Below are 22,907 nucleotides of genomic sequence, written 5' to 3'. Positions count from 1 at the left end.
ATTGAGTAGAACAAGCAAAGGCAGCACGGTTGGCAACCAACCTGACTGATGGTGCTCATGGCCCTCATGTAGCTTTCATTGCGCGAGCGATATTGGGGTGAGGACAGCAGCGATTTGGGGTCGAGGAGGGTTTTGGGGTCCAGGGTATCCAGGCTTCTATTGATTGAAACCTCACTCACCGCACGCAGGTAACTGTGGCTCCTGATCTGCAGTTTGGGAGAGTGCTCTGTTGAAATCCTGTCCAAGAGACAACAGAAATATAAAGTTACACAAATGATAGTACATTACATTATCAATACATTACATCATTACAGACATTTTTAGGAGATCAAAAGCACCATGCCAGTCAGTCTGTATTGATGGACAGGAGATAGAGACTGTGCAGAACATCAAGTACCTGGGCATGGTACTGGGCAAAAAACTGGAGTGGTCTGCCAATATGGATGCAGTGTACATAAAAGGGCAGAGAGCCCTTTTCTTCTTGAGACGGCTCGGTTCGTACGTCTGCAGTGACATGCTGTGCATGTTCTACCACACTGTCATGGCAAGTACACTGTTCTATGCTGCTGTCTGTTGGGGGAGTGGCATTACCAACAGAAGCTGTAGGCGCCTGGACAAACTGGTGAAAAAGGCCAGTTCTGTGCTAGATAGGACTGGACCCTGAAGCTGCTTGCTATATTGAATAATAATAGACACCCCCTACACCCCTTAAACAGAGTAGCAGCTGCAGTGGGAGGCTCTCACTGTGCTGCAGAACTGAGAGTTTGAGGAGATCTGTCACATGCTAGATGGACCTTAATTTATATCTCTTTAGGGGGAAGGTTTTTTCTTTTATATTTTTTTGATTGTGTTTGGATTGTTTTCAGATTGCATGGTATAATTGTGTTGTGATTTTTATTTTTCTATTGCATGCTTTATTTTGTATATGTGTGGTTTTGCGTGAACTTCCGGCCTTGTACTCTGATTGAGAATTGAATGCACCTGTGACTGATGGGGAGCGTGGTGGATTAACATTCGGCTCAGACAGACATATTGGAACAGTGGAGCACACGGGGAGAGAGACGCGGTGAGAGGCCCACAGGTAGTCGGTCGTCGGAGGTTTCGGGAGTTAGGACGAGTATCGCTGGACCTGTAAGAAACGGGAATTTGGGGACTCGTCTGAGGGTAATACGGAGGAGTTAACGTGACCGATACCGGACCAGACGCCGTGACACGGAGGGACCCGTGTGTCAAACGGAGCGACGCCCGATGAAGATGCCGTATCGAGCACAACGCCAGATTGGGTCAGCAGGGCAGAGACTATACTCTGCCCGCAAATGTGTGAGTATTGCTGACCGATCGTAGTGCTCTGGGATCGTAAGAGTGTGGAGCCAAGTCTGAAGTGTTAAAGGACAGTGATTCTGCCTTTTGTGTCTGTGTGCCGAGGTCGCCGTGGATCTTGAAGAAAGGCTGCATGCGGAACTGAGCAGACCTGAGAAGACGAAGACATCGCCCGTCTGATTTGTTAGCGGCTGTGATTGGTCCAGTACTTTGGGGGGTTTTATTGTCCGGATATGTTTTTATGTTATTTGAATTTTTAATATTTTTGGCCAAGTTGATATAATAAATTAGATTAGTGTTACTTCGGCTGTTTCTTGAATGACTGCTGCTCCCACTTGGGTTACTTGAAAGGAAATTCGAATAGTCAGGTGGGGAACTTATACCCACTTTAAAAGGGCCCCTTTTTCGGGGTGGTTGGTCTCTGTCCTCCTCGTTGACAGATCCTTTTGTCCTCACAGCCATTAGACTTTTTAATAGTAATTGTTGATGTGTTATTTATGTTATATGTTATTGAGTGGGTGCCTTTATCTTAGTATATTTCATAGTGAAATTTCTATGTTAAAGTAAATATAAGAGCTGCAGGACAATCTGAATTCCCCCCATGGAGGATGAATAAAGTATCTATCTATCTATTAATGGTTAAGTTACATGGTTAAGTATTAAACAGGAGAGAGTGGGCAAAAATGTTATAATAGTCAGAGAGAGGAATACAGACAGTTTTAAAATTTATAGATACCTTATTTTCCGGACTATAAGTCACTTTTTTTACTGGCATGTAGTGCAACTTATATAGTAAAGTGACCTATGTATGTATATTTACAGTAATTTTGTCAAGTATTCACTAGCATTAGAATGCACTTTTTTGCACTCTTGACTTAATTGAAGATATTATACTGCTGAAAAAATAAAAACACCTATGTTCATGTTAAACTACAACTCCTAGTGTAACACAAGTGAAAATGCTGCCCAAAAGAAAAAGATAAACTGCAGGTAATAAAGTATGCAGCTGAAACAAAGTTTAGACTGAGCGTCTGTATTCAGGCAACCCGAGAGGACACAGCGCTTCATCTCCACCCTGCATCCTGATGTTGGCGTTGTTTAATGTTACTTGACACGGATGAATGCTATAATGCACTTCTGCTTGTTATTAGGTTTTTCATAGGCTAATTTAGACCATAATTGATATAATTATTAATGTGCCTCAAGTGACTTATATGTTTTTTTTCTGTTGAACAAGGCTGTTTTTCCTAAGAGCAGCTAATATTCTGGTGTAATTTATAGTCCAGAAAATACTATATGCTTCTTCTGGACCATAAACTGCAGCAGACACAGAAATGTTTTGTAAAGCCCAGGAAAACCTGTTATGTAAATATTATCTACTGTGTAAAATGGATTTTTTTGTGAAGGCACAAAAATAATATTTAAGTGGAAGAGAAAATGATATGCAGGCAAAGAGCATGGAAAAGTGCCATTACATTCCAATATTCCACAGTGCAAGTGTGCAAAAGCAGATATCTTCACATGTGTGCATTCAGCACAGGTACATTTTGGACTCCACATATAGTAGTTGGTCCACAGAGACCCTCATTGCCTGTATACGGTCTGGTCTTGAAACCAAGCAGAGCAGCACCACCTGATAGTTTAGGTCTGTTTGACCGGTGTTGCTATGGACTATGTCGAACAGATGATATCACTGTCATTAGGACCAATGGAACAAAGAGGTAACCATTATTTCAGCGTTCATGTGATAGCTTTGCTATTACTCAATGGAGTTTCTGCATGGTGTCATTATTCATTATATGCAACAGAGTCATTGCTTTAAGTTTTTATGTTTGCTGCTTTAACTATGCATAGGTTGTCTGGGCACTAAAGGGTGGTAGCTTTACACCTGTTCCAGACCTCTGTACCCCATCCATTCAGTTTACCAGTACTTACAGTGGGTACAGAAAGTATTCAGACCCCTTTAAATTTTTCACTCTTTGTGTCATTGCAGCCATTTGCCAAAATCAAAAAAGTTCATTTTATTTCTCATTAATGTACACTCAGCACCCCATCTTGACAGAAAAAAACAGAAATGTAGAAATTTTTGCAAATTTATTAAAAAAGAAAAACTGAAATATCACATGGTCATAAGTATTCAGACCCTTTGCAGTGACACTCATATTTAACTCACATGCTGTCCATTTCTTCTGATCCTCCTTGAGATGGTTCTGCTCCTTCACTGGAGTCCAGCTGTGTTTAATTAAACTGACTGGACTTGATTAGGAAAGGCACACACCTGTCTATATAAGACCTTACAGCTCACAGTGTATGTCAGAGCAAATGAGAATCATGAGGTCGAAGGAACTGCCCAAGGAGCTCAGAGACAGAATTGTGGCAAGGCACAGATCTGGCCAAGGTTACAAAATAATTTCTGCAGCACTCAAGGTTCCTAAGAGCACAGTGGCCTCCATAATCCTCAAATGGAAAAAGTTTGGGACAACCAGAACTCTTCCTAGACCTGGCCGTCCAGCCAAACTGAGAGATGGGAGAAAGTTCCACAAAGTCAGCTATCACTGCAGGCCTCCACCAGTCGGGGCTTTATGGCAGAGTGGCCCAACGGAAGCCTCTCCTCAGTGCAAGACACATGAAAGCCTGCATAGAGTTTGCCAAAAAACACACGGACTCCCAGACTATGAGAAATAAGATTCTCTGGTCTGATGAGACCAAGATTGAACTTTTTGGCGTTAATTCTAAGCGGTATGTGTGGAGAAAACCAGGCACTGCTCATCACCTGCCCAATACAATCCCTACAGTGAAACATGGTGGTGGGAGCATCATGTTGTAGGGGTGTTTTTCAGCTGCAGGGACAGGACGATTGGTTGCAATTGAAGGAAAGATGAATGCGGCCAAGTACAGCGATATCCTGGAAGAAAACCTCTTCCAGAGTGCTCAGGACCTCAGACTGGGCCGAAGGTTCACCTTTCAACAGGACAATGACCCTAAGCACACAGCTAAAATAACAAAGGAGTAGCTTCGGAACAACTCTGTGACCGTTCTTGAGTGGTCCAGCCAGAGCCCTGACCTAAACCCAATTGAGCGGGGATCAAGAGGATCCCCAAATCCAGGTGTGAAACACTTGTTGCATCATTCCCAAGAAGTCTCATGGCTGTACTAGCTCAAAAGGGTGCTTCTACTCAATACTGAGCACAGGGTCTGAATACTTATGACCATGTGATATTTCAGTTTTTCTTTCTTAATAAATTTGCAAAAATTTCTACATTTCTGTTTTTTTCTGTCAAGATGGGGTGCTGAGTGTACATTAATGAGAAATAAAATGAACTTTTTTGATTTTGGCAAATGGCTGCAATGACACAAAAAGTGAAAAATTTAAAGGGGTCTGAATAATTTCCGTACCCACTGTAGGTAAGGGGGCTCTGGATAGAGATAGCACTGTTGATGTCTATCAGGTGCATTCTACTTGGAAGAGTGGACAGGCTTCACTGGTTCTCATCCAACCTGATGGCTCCAAGCGCCACACCCCGGTACACCACTTCAGCTGGTGTGTTGGCTAAACCATGTTTTACACTGCACCACTGGGTGGATGAGTGCATTGTGCAGCCAATGGCCAAAGTGGAGGAGATCCATGCTGGGTCCAGCAGTTGAGCGTAGAGGAGTAAGCCTTACAAGTCAGGAGCAGGGCCCCAAAGGCAGACCAGGTATGTAATCCATCATCGCTCCAGCAACCCCTGCAGCCAAACTCATACTACACACATTGCTCTGCTTTCCTTTAGACTACATCAGTGAGGCTGAGAGGGAGGGACCATCCAATGGTGGCCTCAAAGAAGACATCTACACATTCCACATTCTTCTGGCAAGGAAAAGAACCTGAAGAACACAGATTGCACGGTGTTGGCTTTACAGTAAAAACTTCTTTACTGAACTTCATTGAACCTTCCTCTAAAGGTACAGTTAGAATCCTCTCTCTCAACCTCTTCTGGACCAGCAAACATCCTGAGCATCTGTGCTCCCACACTCAGTTCTTCAGCCGAGGAAAGTATCAGTTTTACGAGGAGCTGACTGCAGTCAAGGAGATTCCTGCCACAGAACATTTATACAGGCCTGGGGAATTCAACATCCCTGTGTTGGAGTTGAACATGACTCCTGGCCCTGCAACATTGGACACTTTGGTGTTGGCAAGATGAACCAGAATGGGCAGACATTCTTCACTATCAACAAATTCTTCTCAACCAAGCCTCAGCACAGAGAATCCTGACGGCATCCCCGATCCCATCACTGGCACCAGCTGGATCTCGTCATCACTCGTAGATCCTCGCTGAACTGTGTCCTCATTATTTGCAGCTACCACAGCATCTGTGCAGTGTATGAAAGTATAAAGAAAGCCTTCAGCCCAAGCACCACCAAGAGCACGATGTTCCACCCTCTCTAGTAGATCTCAGCAAAGCTATTGGCACCCTAGCGTGCAGGAAATGGTGGCATACCTCCAGAAGTTGTCAAGAACAGTGGTCTCCTCAACCACCTCCACGAATTCCTGCTGCAGTGCAGACGAGTAACCTGCTGCAGTGCAGGCCAGTAACATCAACCCAGCAGGCTTGGAAGTTGCAGCTGCAGATCATGATAAATGGAGACTCACCATCAGGTTGGGCATCAAAACTAGCGAAAAGAGGAGAGAGCACCAGTAGGAAGAGAGGGGAGTGCAAAGACGACAGAGGGCAGACTTAATACCTACAGAGGCAGGCATTGTGTATGCTTGCAGAAACTGCAACAGAACCTGTTGCTCAAGGATCAGGCTCTACAACCACAGCAGGTGCTGCAAACCAACTGACTAGAAACCCCAAGACGCAGATCCATTGCCTCCCAAGACAGAAGGATGCCAACTTAGGCAAATATTTCATCCAAAATGGTGGCAATTATAGAAACTATGGTTTTTTGTTATAGTGGAATATTTCTTGGATGTAAAATAAGCTCCCCCAACAGTTGGCATTAATACATTTACATGCTAGTTGCATGCATGACATGCATGTTAGAGGTTGTGTTATTAGCCACAGGGACTCAAGAATTTCACAGATTTCCATGAAATTTCACATAGTATTATTCCTTTAACAATGAAATAAGTGTAAGAATAAACACAAAATGAAAAGGTCTGTAAAAATATAATTTTAAGAAAAATTAAATCTTACTGGAGAGTTGTCATCTCAGTCAGTGATGGCTGTGTAGCTTTCAGGTAGCTGGCTCGGCGTGCCTGAATCTTGGGAGAGGGTTTGGGACTTCCATCAGAGTCTCCACTGTCGTCCTCAGCCATGGCTTTGACATAGCTGCCACTCCTCATTCTCCGACAGGGGATGTCGTCCTCCTTCCCCAGAGGAGAGAAACCACCCCACTCATCCTGAGGCACCTGGTGACCAAATGGACAAAACAGAGAAACACTGTCAGGAGGATCTGCTCTTGCGCTGTCTGAGTCCCAGCCACCAATTGGCTAACTAAACTGTCATGCTCTTGAATCAGACCTAAGATGCAGTGCAATGAGATATACACCACAGAACAAGATGTAGCTTCTTGACATTTTTCAGTCTTTCACATACATGCATCCATACACAGCGCCCACACTGCAGCAGACACAGTGTGTTGGCTAATTAGAGTGGAACAGTATGTGTATCGGCCGCCTAGGCTTGGGCAGCTTTGTCAGTGTGTTTATGTATCTTCACTGACCTTCCACAAGATCTGTGTGTTTATTGAGAAAACAAGCACGAAGACAAATCACTAAGTTCAACAAAACTTCATATTCAGACAAAAACCGAGGGACACTAATGGAAAACGTGTCACAAGGGGAAGACTAATTGTCAGTTTTGATATTCAGGTTTGTGACAGAATATATGTCACAAATACATACAAAAATATACATATATACAAATATATATGTATATTCTAAGCTAACATATATGGTTATATATTCTAAGTTAACATATATGGTGCATATAAGATTAAAAAAGTCTGAAATAGGCTCATATCAAAGTGTTTCATTATGGGTTTCAAGGTTCAAAATGAACTGTGCTGTTATGAGCTTTCATTTTGTCAGCCAGGAGACTCAACTCCTGTCAGGCCAGGTAGGTACTGTTCTTTACCAGGTTCTAAAACCTGGATACCGCCCAGTTTCTAAAAATAATAAACTACTGTGCATTTTGTAGCTACAAGCCTGTTTGTGTATTTAAGAAGCACAATGAGAATGTTAACAGAGAATGATTTTATGTTGTCACAAACAATGTATGCTATTCTTCTTATTATTTTTCTTTTTCTTCTCAGGGTTGATATTTCCTCTCACCCTTCTTGCTCTCAGCATTTGGATCAACATTTCCTCTCTGATTTAGTGCTTAGTTCAGATAAAGTCATTATAGTGGGAGATTTTAACATTCATGTAGATGTTGAAAATAATAGTCTCAGCACTGAATTTAACTCAATATTAGATTCAGTTGGTTTCACTCAAAATGTGAGTAAAACCACCCACTGTTTCAATCACACCCTTGATCTTGTTCTGACCTATGGCATCATAAATTGAACATTTAATAGTTTTTCCCCAAAATCCTGTTTTGTCAGATCATTCTTTAATAACTTTTCAATTTAGCATTTAGCATTTGGAAGAAAATTCCACTACAGCAGATGTTTATCTGACAATGCCGTTAATAAATTTAAGGTTGTTAAATTTAAGATGATTCCATCTTTATTTACATCTATGCCAAGTAAGAACACAGTGGAGGGCAGCTGCATCAATCCCACACCCTACAAATTGATCATGTTGTTGCCAGTGCTGTAGCCTCACTGAGTGAAACACTTGATACTGTGGCCCCTCTGAAAAAGAAGTTAGTGAATCAGAGGATATTAGCTCCATGGTACAGTTCGTACCTTAAAGCAGGCATCACGAAAGCTGGAATGGAAGTGGCATTCCACAAATTTAGAGGAATATCTAAATATCTTATCTAGCCTGGAAAAACAGTCTATTAACATATAAAAAAGCTCTCTGTAAAGGCAGAACAGCAGACTATTCATCATTAATAGAGGTAAATAAAAACAATCCCAGGTTTCGTTTCAGCACTGTAGCCAGGCTGACAAAAAGTCACAGTTCTGTTGAGCCCAGTGTTCCCTTAGCTCTCAACAGTGATGACTTTATGAGTTTCTTTACAAATAACATCATAACTATTAGAGATAAAATTCATCAGATGCTTCCTATACCTGCCATAAATGAATCTTCTACTACAGTAGCTCTTGAATCATTTGTAAGACCTCAGTTAGGTTCTGCTGGAGGTTTTTAATTCTGTTAAAGGGAGTTTTTCCTCTACATTGCCGCCTTGTGCTTGCTGATAAGGGATTTGGTTTTTTTTTATTATTGTTTTTTGTAAAGTGCCTTGAGATGCTTGTATTGTGATTTGGTGCTATATAAATAAATTGAATTGAATTGAATTGGGCAGCCAAGAATAAGAAACAATGGGCACAGGAGAGAACTCGAGCTGTGGTGTCAGGACAATGAGTGGAGAACAGGGCAGGTGTCCTGGTGAGTTAGGCTATAGCGGATATTGTTTGGTCCTGTCCAACAAGTAATTCAGTTTGGAAAAGATCAAGGCATCCCACGAATAATGGTATTAAGTATAACAGAAAAATGACAAAAAAAGACCAAAAAAAATTCTAAATAGTAAAAAACTATACAACAACCAGTACCAGTATCACGTGATGCAGTTTTAGGAAAGACTGCCACTCTTTATCATTTTTGTCAATTTGTCAATTTGATTTCTTCTTTACATGGTAAAGAAATTATTGGGAACCAGCCCTGAGGTTGGACTTCCACTAATAATGAGAAGAAGAAGAAGAAGAAGAAGAACTTTATTAATCCCCAAGGGGAAATTAAATTGTTACAGCAGTTATTCTCATTTAAAGTTATTAAATTTAATATTATTTAAATTATATAAATTGATAGTAATTAATAAAGTAATAAAGTAATTAACTTGAATGTAGAAAAGTAATAACGTAATTATTTGTTTTTGGGGGTTTGTGTGCCTGCATGCATGCGTGTGTATGTGGTGTGTGTGTGTGTGTTATTGTTTATATTATGGAATTATAGAGTCTTATGGCTGTGAACACAAAAGACTTCCTGAATCTCAGTCTTGGTCTTAGGAAGAATTAGTCTTTGGCTGAATGAACTTCCCATTCGCCACAGTTCCTCTTGAAGTGGGTGGCAGGATTGTCCAGTATGGAGTTGATTTTGTCCACCATCCTCCTCTCTGCCACAGCCTCCAGACTGTCCAGTTCCAGTCCAACAACATATTTTGCCTTCCTGATCAACTTGTTTAGTCTGTTGGCCTCATCAGCCTTGATGCCACCTCCCCAGCACACAACTGCAAAGAACAGTGTACTCGCTACTACAGATAGATAGAACGTCTTCAGTAGCTTGTTGCACACGCCAAAGGAACAGAGTCTCCTGAGGAAGAACAGTCTGCTCTGTTCTTTCTTGAAGAGTGCATCTGTATTGTTTGACCAGTGTTTGACCAGTCCAGTTTGTTGTTAATGTGGACTCCAAGGTATTTGTAGGAGTCCACAATCTCTACTTCGTCTCCAAGGATGGAGACAGGGACTGGGGTCTTCCTGCTCCTCCTAAAGTCCACCACTAGTTCTCTGGTTTTCTTGATATTGAGCTTTAGACAGTTGATGTTACACCAATCAACAAAGCTTTTTATCAAGTGTCTGTATTCCTCATCGTTATTATTGTTGATGCATCCAATGATTGAAGAGTCATCAGAGAACTTCTGGAGGTGACAGGTTCCTGAGTTGTAGCGGAAGTCTGAGGTGTAGAGTGTAAACAGGAATAGTGCCAGGACAGTTCCTTGGGGTGCACTGATACTGCTCATCACCACATCAGATATGCAGCTATCTAAGCGAACAAACTGTGGCTGCCCATTGAGGTAGTCTTTGATCCACTCCACCATGTCTGCGGGAACTTCCATATCCTGCATCTTTGCACTTAGCAGGTGGGGCTGAATAGTGTTGAAAGCACTTGAAAAGTCAAAGAACATGACTCTCACCGTGTTCCCCTGCCTCTCCAGATGGTAGTATGCTCTGTGCGTTAAGAAGATGATGGCATCTTCAACTCCGATGTGTTCCTGATATGCAAACCGCAGGGGGTCCAGAATTCAGATACTTGAGGCCTCAGGTGTTGCAGGACCAGTCTCTCAAACGCTTTCATGACATGTGATGTTAGCGCTACTGGTCTGAAGTCACTAAGGGTACTGGGATGGCCTCTTTTTGGTAATGGGACAATACAGGAAGTTTTCCATAATTGAGGCACCTTTTTGAGCCTCAGAGAGAGGTTGAAGAGTCTCTGAAAAACCTCTGCAAGCTGTCCAGCACACACCTTAAGTACTCTGGGACTGATCTAATCTGGCCCTTTTGCTTTTTTGGTCTTTAGTTAACAGCATTGTGTTGATGAGGAGTCAGATGATGAGGGCAGGGGAGGAGGTATTGGAGGTGTGGTATACTTCAATGTTGTATGGCTGCTGATAGAGGAGATGGCATCAGTGGGCAATGGGGAGGCAGCATTGGCAGAGATGTTGGGTGGAGGGATGTGAAGAGACCCCAAGGCATCAGCTAAGGTGGTGGAGGGAGGAGGGATGGTGTGTGAGGACACTGGGTCACAGTAAGAAGCAGAGGTGGTGTCAAATTTATTAAAGAACAGGTTAGGTTCATTAGCAAACTTTGAGTCTCCTTCCACAGCAGTGTGTGACTTCTTATAGCCAGTCATTATTTTCATCCCATTCCACACCTCTTTGATATTATTCTGTCTCAACTTGTGCTCTACTCTGTCTCTATAGAGCTGCTTTGCCTCCCTCAGCTTCCTCTTGAGTTCTTTCTGCACAGCCCGGAGTTCCTCCTTGTCTCTTGCCATGTCTGGAATGCAGATGCAGTCTTTCACTATTACATGTCCAGGGTTGCACCATTTGGAGTTAACAAAAACAGAGAGACCACCTCCTCTTTTCTTGCCGCTCTGTTTGCCTCTGTCCACTCACATTAGTGAGAACCCAGGCAGTTCAAGCAAGCTGTCCGGTATATTTTCATGCAGCCAGGTCTCAGTGAAGCAAAGCAAGCTACACTCTCTGTATATCCACTTTGTTGCAGAGTGATCTCACATTTCCCATAATAATTTTTGGGAGAAATGGTTTAAACCTCCTACGTTTTTCTCAATGCTTCACTCCTGCTCTGCAGCCTCCTCAGGTCTTGGGGGATTTCAGGTTTTATACCAAGAAACAGACTTGTTCCCTTGAGAGCTTACAGTTGCTCCCTTGTGTAGATGCCGTTGCCATAGAAACATATATTTTCTGATGCAGTTTCCATAATCTCTATATATCTCTTCACTGGAATTAGAAGATCCCAACTCATCCACTTTCATCCGTTATCAGAGAGAAAGCATAGATCTTGACTTGACTTGGATTAACAGATGATAATTCAGTAAAAAATTTGCAAAAAACAAAAAACAAAAGGTGAAGCTCTCAATTTACCGGTCAATCTACATTACCTACTGTCACCAATGTTGTTAAATTTATTAAAAAGGACAGGAGTGTTGACAGGCACAGAGCTGGGGCACATAGCTGGGGTAGGCTACAAAAAAGCTGCTCCACTGAAGGTTCCCAGGAGCACAGTGGCCTCCATTATACTCAAATGTAAGTCTGGCACAACCAGGGCCTTAGTTAGAAAAGGGACCAAGAACACAATTATCACTCTGACTGAGCTCCAGAGATCCTGTGGAGATGGGACAAAGTTCCAGGACAATCATCACTTTATGGCAGAGTGGCTAGACGGAAGCCTCTCGTCAGCAAAATACATGAAAGCCAACTTGGAGTTTGCAAAAAACCTTGAAATCTTCAAGGACTCTCACACTGTGAGGAACAAAATTCTCTGGTCAGATTAATCCAAGATTGAACTTCTATAAGTTATGTCTGGAGGAAACCTGGCACCTCTCATTAGTTGCCCAATACCATCTCAACAGTGGGTATCCTTGCAGTAGTCTAAGCAGGGATACCCAGACTTCCTTTTCCCTGGACACTTCCTCCAGCTCTTCCGGGGGAACACCGAGGAGTTCCCAGGCCAGTCGGGAGACATAGTCCCTCCAGTGTGTCCTGGCCTCTTCCCGGTGGGACATGCCCAGAACACTTCCCCAGGGGGCACCCAGGAGGCATCCGGAACAGATGCCTGAGCCACCTCAGCTGACTCCTCTCAATGTGGAGGAGTAGCGGCTCTACTCCGAGCTCCTCCCGGGTGACCAAGCTCCTCACCCTATCTCTACCGGAGCACCTGGCCACCTTGCGGAGGAAGCTCATTTCAGCCGCTTGTATCCGAGATCTTGTCCTCTCACCTACGGTCATGACCCAGAGCTCATGACCGTAGGTGAGAGTAGGAACGTAGACTGACCGGTAAATCGACAGCTTTGCCTTTCGGCTCAGCTCCTCCTTCACCACAACAGACCAGTACACCGACCGCATTACTGCTGCCGATGCCGTATGTCAATCTCACGTTAGTGAGTTAGTTAAGTATCTTGGGGTGTAGATTAATAAAAAAGGAATTTAAACAACTCAGGCTGCAACTTAAAATTTTAAAAGGTTAAGGGGGTCTAAATACTTTTTCAATTTACTGTATATAGAAATTTAGAGTCACCAATCAACCTGATATACATGTTTTTGGGTTGTGGGAGGAAACCGGAATACCTGAAGAAAAGCCATGCAAACACAGGAAGAACATGAAAACTCTGCACAGAAAGGCCCATGACAAGTTTCGAAACAGGAGCCTTTTTGCTGTGAGACAACAGTGCTAACCACCAAGCCACCATGCTGATCAACAGTGAAATCCCCTATTTTTATATTATTTTTTATATAATTATTTATAATGATTTCGAATTAATAAAAATGAATGTATTAAAATTGTACAGAAATTGGTAAACATATTATTAATTAATTAAAGTAATTATTATGTTAATAGAATGCAATGAATTATTAAATAATTAATTAATTATTAATGTTATTGTAATTTTGAGGTAAGGACATTTTGTAGGAATTTTGATACAAATCTAGGCAGTAGGCTATCTCTTGTCTGTTTTATTTGCTTAAAGACTTATTATGTGCAGAGTCACACCGCAAAATGTAAATGTAACTCTTATCTGTGTAGGAGTTACTTTGTGTCGAGTGTAGAGTTCTGCCAATCCTTCCATATCAGACCTTGGTGTTACTGTAGGAAATTGTAGAATGTCATTCATTCAAAAAGTATGTTCCTTACAAGAAATATCTGTTTCCAGTTTAGTTGCACAGAAATGATTTTAATTAAAAGAGGGTTAGTTGATTGTCCTCATGAAAATTTCTAAAATATTAAAGTAACACAAGATCTACACATAACTGTGATTAGAGGGCTTTTTCTTTACTTCTAAGTATGCATTCGTTATAATATGGGCTACAGTTTGGTCTATGCATGTATAGTGCTGTACATGTGAGTGTCAACTGAATGCCACCAACAGGCATTTTAATGTAATACATGCCATCCCGCGGTACACATGATGAACTGAAATGATGCCATAGTAAGTTTCCACTTACCACAGCATCAACACAGAGTGTGACACCGCTACTACTGTAGTAACATTCACAATTCAAAGATGTTTTTTGTTTTGTTTTTTTTGCTTGCTTGGTAGAGTCAAAAGTGACCACAGGTAAATGTGCATTAAATGTAGTGTGACAATTTGACAGACAATAACAGACAGCAGGAGAATAACACTGTTACTCTGACTAATTATATATGAATCACCAAGGGAAAGAAGCTGAACAGATTTTTCCGTGTTCTATCAATCTATGTGTGACGTCAAAGAGACACAAATGAGCAGTTTGGATATAAAAAGAGAATGTGGGGAAAGGACCAGCTGCAGTAGCATCAGCAGTGCTTTTCTCGCCCACGCACAACCCTCAATTTCATTGCAACTCAACACATTCTGCTGAAATGACTGAGGAACTCTGAAACACTTCTTTTTATGATTTACACTGTCATTACTGCAGTTACTGTTTGTTGGAGATGTGATACAGTTCTGAGAAACAATACAATCGATGTTCTCTCTGTGTCTCAGTATAAGTAACTACTCTATGTCCACAGAATCTATTCTGGATATTACTGCCAGTACATTGTTTCCTTGGCAACACTTGCCTGTTTTGATGGCTTAAGGCAGCAGCATTAAAAATAACAGGTACAGTATGCAATCAGCAGCGATACTGTTGAAAAGAAAATAATTTGCAGACAGAACGTATTTAGCAAAGAGGAATGGGGATAGTTTTAATGTGTTCTCTTGATACAACTGATACAGCAGTTCTGATGTGCTGCTTATAGCTGTTATCTGGCACAATTAAAGAAGATGCCATCATTTTCATGCTTAGCTTCTACAGTGGATTTAGAAAGTAATAATAATAATAATAATGGTAAAGTGAAAACAGAATTTTAGGAATGTTTGTAAATTTATTAAAAAGAAAAAAACAAAGGGCCCAGACTATGTCTGTATAACAGTGTCTACAAAAGTTAATGAAATCTGTGAACCAGCCAACTTGTCTGTCAATGTTCATGTTGTTCCCTTCTGCTCCTAGCAATATGTTCCAGTCTTTTCAAAGCAGGCTCTTAAGATATTTAATTGCCTCAGGTGTCCATTTCCTGACGATGATGGTGGTTGCAGGTTGCTGCAGTACAAAGGGCTTATAACAGATCTGCAATAAGACCAGCTGTGATCTGACCTGCAGAGTGGTAGCAAGGGAGGTACAGGATTCCTTGACATTTGCATACAACAGATCAAGTATTTTACCTTCTCTGGTCCAGTCAGGTGTGAAGTGAGAGTCACATGGGTAAAATCTCATGATATTATAATGGGGGCCTCAGAATTTTGAGTTTGTATCTGGTCACCAGTCTCATGGATGACTTTACATGGAACATTAGCATTTGTTCTTGGTTTAATGTAAACAAGTATGGCGATGATATGACTGAAATCCATGGGAACATAATAAGGTCTGAGACCAACTGCCAAAAGCTCAATGTGCTCATATCCTTTTCTTGATAGTGATATGATCAGGTTAATTGATTAAGTGACCAGACTAAATTAATTAATTAATTAATTAAATAATTAATTAAGAGCTGGGGGACCTCGACGACCCAATCTCTGGAGACTGAAACTGGCTCTAGGGACATGGAATGTCACCTCGCTGGGGGGAGGGAGCCTGAGCTTGTGCGGGAGGTTGAGTGGTACCGACTAGAAATATTCGGGCTCACCTCCACGCACAGCTTATTATTATTTATTATTATTTATTGCTTTATTTGATTGATTGATTGATTGATTGAATAATGTATGGGGGAGTGACCAGCAAAAACAAATATGCTTCCCTAATAATAAAGTCAAAAATCATAGCATGTGATCATGTATAACAAGAAGTGAAGCTATACACTTCTACCACACTATGGCTCACTTTTCTCTCAACTTCAAGCTAGTTTTGTCTGATTTGCCTTTTTGAGTAATTTTGTCCTTTGAGCAATAGAAGGCTGTATTACATCTGTATTGAGGTTTCTGTCAGCTGATCAAAAAAGCAGCGAAGTAGACCTAATAAAATTGAGAGCATCATAATGATGAATATGACATAACATGCAGTGATTAAACCTTTTACTGGATTTATCAGGAAAACAGGTAACCATGGAAGAAGTGATGACTGTGCATTGACTGCAAATAACATTAAAATAGGAATAGAACTGATAGTCTGTTTCCAATGCAATTGTGGTACACACCAAGGCCTGCTTGTCTTTGCATGTGAAGTAAATAAAAGCTACAGTCAGTATTTCATAATTTAAAACAAACCTGATCATTTAAATATTGACTTTCATGTCCTTTTGTATGTCATAAAAACCACAAATGTACACATTTCTACCATACACACATTCAAACACACGATTATCCCTCACACCATAGTGTGGAAGAAATGCCAGCACTAGGTGTTGGGGAGGCCATCTAACCTTTACAGCATTTATCACACACTGGAACATGCTGAACTACAAGTAATACAAACTTTGTTTTCAGCTGCATACTTTACTTCACTCACTACTTTACATTGTAGCAAAATGTCATTTCTTCAGTGTTATCACATGAAAAGATATAATAAACTATTTACAAAAATGTGAGTGGTGTACTCACTTCTGTGAGATACTGTAAATCCAACTGTGAATCGTCACTGAATTTTTAAGGAAGCATTTGGCAGTGTGTTTTTCTTAGAGTAGTCTGTGGCCACCCTAAACAACCACCATCATTTTGATTTTACATTAAAATTAAAACAACCACATATATAAACAAATTTATATATGTGAATATGTGTTTTGGTTGATGAAATTTTATAGCCCGGCCATCCAGACTCACTCCTTTCTTAGCGAATGTGGGTGTGGAACCCCTGCTATAGAGTCTTTTCCTCCAGTCTCAAATAAGCTGGGCCAATCGCATTTATCTGCAATGGGGTGGGCTTTATGCTCTAGTTGTCCAGTCAGACTTAAACAAGCCTTGCACACACGCATTGACTCATTTGTGTAACATCTCTTGATGCCAGTTCCAAGTCCGCAAATCTTTCTACAACTGGGTTTTGCTGTTTAATCCGTTAAAAAAAAAACTGGTGACAACACCACATATTATCTTTTTTTTTTTTTTTAACAACAAAAATGACAACTAGCGTGTGGGTAACGTCTCTACACTACCACACGCCCTCTGCTGGTCTCACTGTTGTTTTACTTGCATCATATCATTCATCTTCTTATTATTCTGTATCCATTGGCCCACCCCCTGGAAAACGGTGTCAGCTGAAGAGATTTCAAACTAATTCTTTGTATAGAATAGGAAAAGAGTTAGTCTGGCTTCCCAGGCAATAAATTTTAAGATGGGTTTATCGTCATTTAGAACCTTTAAAATATTAGGTTACAATGGTAAAATATGGCTGTCATTAACAAAAGCTATAAGCAGATAGTAACTGTATGGCTTGAAAATGCAAAACCACTTGTATGGTCAATGAACTTGAACCTCAACTTATCACTGAGTTAAACAATCACTGGGTAACCTCCAAATATATTCAAACTCTTCTACCTCCTATATGTAAATGCCTCCCCAACACATAGCTCAACACAGTACTGCAGAGAACACCACAACATAACAACAAACTGTCTAGATAAAAATCGTGAGAAAAGGCAACACAACTGGTAGGCAGGAAGGGAAGGACCACTAAAAAAAAGAGTTCCTCAGGATAAGCTCTTTATGAGTTCATGTAATTACCTAGCATTCAGAGAGTAAGGCTGCTACTGGCTCTGCACTTACTTCTCTCTTCAACTCAAAAGGAGGAAAGAGGAGGAAGAGGAGAAGGAAGAGGGAGGCTGTCCAAACCGAGAGGAAGTAAAGGAGGTGGGTTAGTGGGTTGGGTGAATAAAAGTGGGGGTGAGTTGGGTGAGTGAAGGAAAGGCAGGGGAGGAGAGGAAGTGGAGAAAATGTGGCAGTGGGGTTCTAGGGGGATCAGAAAATTAGACTAGTGATAGGGGGCAATGTTGCCTCTAAGGCTGTGGACACAGTAGAGCATTTTTATGTGGCCTGACTCTAAGTACATACTTCACAGTGAATCTTGATACTATGGTGGAGCACAAATTAGCCATAGGGGGAGGGGAAATTTGGGATGAAAATTTTGTTGATTGCATTATTAGCCTGTGCTTTAAGTCCTGTTATAAATCCTGTAACTCAACAATATTACATTTTAATGCAAAAATATACCATATATATATATATATATATATATGGTATATGTTATGTATATACACATATATATATACATATATAACATATATCATAATAGATTTTATCCATAGGATTTACCTGTAGTTCTAGTTGATAGGAGTATGGTAGACACTTCAGGGTTGCTTCAGTACCTGTTTTTCATCATAACATGTTGAACTTCACTAAAATTTTCAGTCTGCTGTTTGGTTTGGTTTACATTTCTATAATATTTTACTTTATACTTACTTTACTTTGAATAAATGTTGATATCTTAATAAAATTACAAGACACTAAATAAGGAAGACAGCAGCAAGTATTTGCATTTACAGTTTAAAATCTATATAGTTTTGCGAGTCTTCAGTGATGATTGCTGTTGACAGACAGGATACTTACTGCAGTTTGAAGTCTGCAGTTTAGCTCTTTCTTTTTGGGTGGCATTTTCACTAGTTTTACACTAGGAGTTATAGTTTAGGGTGAACATAAGCATTTTTCGGTAGTAGAGTATTATCTTCAGTTCAGTCAAGAGTGCCAACTAACTCTGGAAAATGCAGTTATTAAAAGATTTCTATTTTCTTAAATGTATTTCCTTTGCATTATGTATTTGTAATACACTTTATATTCAGATATTTCTCTTAAGATATCTTTCTTGTAAAGACCTGTGAATTCTCTGTGTAAGCGATGTGCTTACAGATAAATTTGCCTTGCCTTGTGTTGCCTTACCATGCCTTTCTTATTTTGGAAGATATTATCAAAATGCTTTAAAGCTGTACGTTTGCGGATGTGATTTTGACTGAATCATGCTCTCATAGGTCTCATATTACCAGCTCTAGTGTGTCCCCAGCCTTAGTCAGTGATGTCCACTCTTGGTTTCCAGTCAGAAATCTGCAGTTGTCATTCCAACCAAACACTAGAGAAATGCAGGGACTGAGTTAGACTGGACTTTGACCCAAAAATGTCCACCAGACTGAGTTACATAGCTATTCATTTTACTAAAATTTAAAAAAGCATGAAAGAATTGTTAGAGTTCTTTCCAATGTTTTCCTGGCAATTTAGCTTTCTGGAGTTTTCTAGGAACTTTCTCTCCCCATCTAGTCTCCAGTTGTCTCTGAACTTTTCCTGTGTTTCTGTCCTATAGACTAGTATAGTATAGTATAGTATAGTATAGTATAGTATAGTATAGTATAGTATAGTGCTACCCTGTTGCTACTATCTATGTGTCAGTATTCTAGCCAATCAATACCCTTTCACTATAACCATGTTTAACATGGAATGTCCTTCCAAATATGTAATTACTGTTAAGATAGGACTGGCAAATGAGGATCAAGGCACAAGAGACAATCAGTTCAGCTTACTTGAAATTATTATTAAACTCAGACTGCTTTGCATTTCTCCCTGACTCTTGCCTTTGAATCTCAGTGCTGGATTTTGTGAAGTAAGCCTTACATTTCCCCTCTATGTAAAATTTAGCTGCTTGCTTGCCTAGTGTGCTCTGTTTTTGAATCAACCATTTTTCTGCTGGAAATACTGACAAGAACAGGCATGGCCCTATCCTAAGCAGCCTTGACTAGAGCCCCCACTCAACTTTTTTGTTGTTCTTTAATTGAATTATATATTAATATGCTCACATCAGTATGTTTATATCTATGTTTTAATTGGAATATTGTGAAGCACATGTACCCCTGGTTTTGTACTGTGCCATTGGCAGCTATACAGTTAGCGGCCTAGAAAAGTCCAAGAATGCTTATATAATTGAACATTCGTACATACTCCACTTGCAAGAGGCTGTTTTATCTTTATCTAGGCAGACTAAATAGAGCTTTGTCTAAAGCAATAACATTTAAGGCTGTACTTCAAATCACTCTACTTCAGTAGGTAATGTGTCATAATAGGAAGGTACGTTTCTGCCACCCTGCATAAAATATTATGAATGTGTAAATATTGTAAATAAATGGCCATATATCTGAGAAAATGAAACTTTAGAATGTCCATGTCAGTAATTATTTTCTGTCACTGGTTTGTCAAGTAAAGTCAGAGAGAGTAGTGGTTGGTAGGACTGAAAATCTGAAGTTTCACAGGACTGAACACCACTGACCTAGAGGAAACATTGATGAGGAAAATACTACAAGTTGTGGAGACAAGGGAGTCAACAGAGGGAAGAAGGGTGAATCAACAGGAGTTGGGGAGGAATTATTTACCTGTAAGAAATGGCAAGAGTGCTCCTGTTGCTGACTGCTCTTAGATTTGACTAGAGCTCTATCTAGGTTTAGGTTACCGGTTCCTGCGTTGTCTTGTAGCTGGTTATGGCTGTTGTTGATGTAGACCTCTCGGGCCCTGCTCACCGTTAGACTTGATGACCATGCCCCTTTCTTCATAAGGGGTCCTTCCACAAGACCCAGTGACAGCAAGGGGCCACTTCCTCCACCGATAGCACCACCGCTGTTATTGCAGCTACCACTAACTGGCACACATGCTGATGACGCAGCAAACTTCATGTCGTTGTTGCTCCGGGAAGTTTTGAGTGCAGAATGGTGAGGCGTGTAGCCACGGTGTGCATGGCTGTGTGTGTGCTTGTTGAGTGTGCTGTAAGGGTCCATCATGAAGTACTGCTGGGACTGTGAGGAGGAGAGACTGGGGTGGGGAGTCTGGGGGTACTTGTCAGGGTTGTTGCAGGGGTACCGACCCATTGTCATGGCAATGGGCGAGGGGGACATGGACGGTGAGGGTGAAGGTGGAGGTTGGTGGTGGTGAGGGTGGTAGAGACATAGCTCCCGTTCCAGGTTGTCATCTGAGCTCCAATATCCAGAGCCCGGAGCAGATGCTGAGCCATGGAGCTGCTGGTGGTGGTGGTGGTGGCTTCGATGTTTGGGCTCTGCTGATCGACAGCGCTCACGACTCTTGCTGCGCTTCCGTTGGCGCACTCCCACTGGTGGAGTTTCACCTTCTGGGCTTGCCCTTGAACCACCACCACCACCACCACCACCACCACCACCACCATTAACGCTCCCATTACTAGCACCTTTGGAGGAATGTGTGTGATGTGGGCCCTCCAGTGAATGTGATTTGGTGAACAGTTTCTGGACTGAGTGGACCAGGTGGCGAATTCTCCCTGGACTGTCGTTGTTGTTGTTGGCCCCCATCCCCCCACTGTGGGCAAGCACTCCTCGTTTGTACTGCAGTGTATGGTAGCCATCTCTGGAAAATGACGGCTGGCGCTCAAACGGGTCAGCAAAGTTTGCTGGTACCCGGGTGGGCGTTTTACCTCCATAGCCTCCTCCACCTCCACCTCCGCCTCCTCCTCCCCCTCCTCCTCCTACATATGGTACCATGGCCATACACTCATCCTTTACCTCAGGATGGTGAGATGAGGAGGTGGAGTGGCACCTCCTTGGGAAGGTTCCATATGGGACGATGCTGTTGCTGTCAGAGGGGTATGAGGTACGCTGAGCATTGTAGTAGGGCAGCTCAGCTGGATGTGGCATGGGAATGGGCACAGGCATGTCCATGTGACTAATCAAATATGGCTTGTGGTCAACATGGTGACCCAATGCGTCATATGATGGTTCATAGGAGACCACGTGATGGTGACCCCGACTACTGGAGAGGCCTTTCATGACAGGGGGAATGATGGGTGGATGGATAGAGAAATGATATGGATGAGAAATGCCAGGCAGGCCTGTGATCAGTGAAGGGCTGCAGAAGACTGTCCCTGAGAGGAGAGTTGCAGGAGTTGCAGACTCTGGAAGAAAGGAAGAGAGAGGAGCAACAAGACAAACAGTTAATGCAAAGCATAAAGCCCAACATACATCTAGGGATGGCCAAGACACAACCTACTGTATTCAAAGTATGTTAGTGTTGTAGATGCCAAGACCTTTCAACTTTTGATCTTTTGACCTTTAAATATAGTATCCTCACCTTTTCTTCAGTTATGTGTTAGTACGACCAATGTCTTGTCTCATATCTTACTTCAGACTTTAGCGATCCTCTTTGTTTCCATAATGAAATGCACGCAAAAATCACAGTCCACTAAAATGGCACAAAGCATTTGGAAACTGGGACACTTCAACTGCACATATAACGTTAGTTCAACTTTTCATAAACAGTGTGTCACATTGAAAGCACTCCAAACATAGCTAATTACACTGTTAACATTTACTGTATGTTAAAAATTACAACAATCCAAGACATCTTGAATTACATCTAATTTAAAAGCAACACGCACACAGGTTTTAAAATCTCTCAGAGGAATTAGTTTCTCCAACTTCACATTGTTCTGAAGTTTATTCCAATAATTAGGTGAAGAGTACCCAAAAACAGGCTTCCGAGTTTCCTGTGACCTACCTACCTACCCAAGCAAGTGTTAATTAACCAAGAAGTTTTGATAGCAGGGCCTTTTTATGGAGGACACAGGTATTATGATGCTTTCTAGATGCCAGAGATGATCATCTGACTGTTTCACATACAGTATCTCACAGTGGTGAGTATGATACCTGTTTTGTGTAATAAAACTAATTGTGCTGTGGGGAAACAGCATCCAGTGATAGGAAGTATCTCCATAATGCAATGTAGACAGAACAGTGGATTGTATGTTTTTTCTGTTTTTATTCAGACCAACAAGTTTTTTTCTGTATAAAACCCTAAGTTGAGTTTTAGATTTCTGAACAAGATGTTCAATATGAATTTTATAGAAAGATTAATTATCTAGCCAAATTCCTAAATAACTGCAGTGCTGTATCAAATAAAACTCAATTTAAAGTGT

General features: G+C 41.3%; 1 protein-coding gene across 1 annotated transcript in view; it reads right to left on the bottom strand.

The window, feature by feature from the left end:
- LOC113134095 (disks large-associated protein 1-like) overlaps window positions 1-21,762 on the bottom strand; it is an 87,947-nt gene extending 66,185 nt beyond the window's left edge. The window contains exons 1-5 of the mRNA XM_026313325.1: window positions 21,006-21,762; window positions 20,639-20,969; window positions 20,347-20,599; window positions 6,501-6,715; window positions 42-237 (exon numbers count right to left, since the gene is read on the bottom strand). Of these exons, the coding sequence (XP_026169110.1) occupies window positions 42-237; window positions 6,501-6,715; window positions 20,347-20,599; window positions 20,639-20,969; window positions 21,006-21,762 (1,752 nt within the window). The remainder of the gene's footprint in view (window positions 1-41; window positions 238-6,500; window positions 6,716-20,346; window positions 20,600-20,638; window positions 20,970-21,005) is intronic.
- Window positions 21,763-22,907: the final 1,145 nt, after the last annotated feature.

The sequence above is a fragment of the Mastacembelus armatus genome, chromosome 17 (genome assembly GCF_900324485.2).
Source record: "Mastacembelus armatus chromosome 17, fMasArm1.2, whole genome shotgun sequence".
Lineage (NCBI taxonomy): Eukaryota > Metazoa > Chordata > Actinopteri > Synbranchiformes > Mastacembelidae > Mastacembelus > Mastacembelus armatus.
This window is presented reverse-complemented; position numbering and strand designations above follow the sequence as displayed.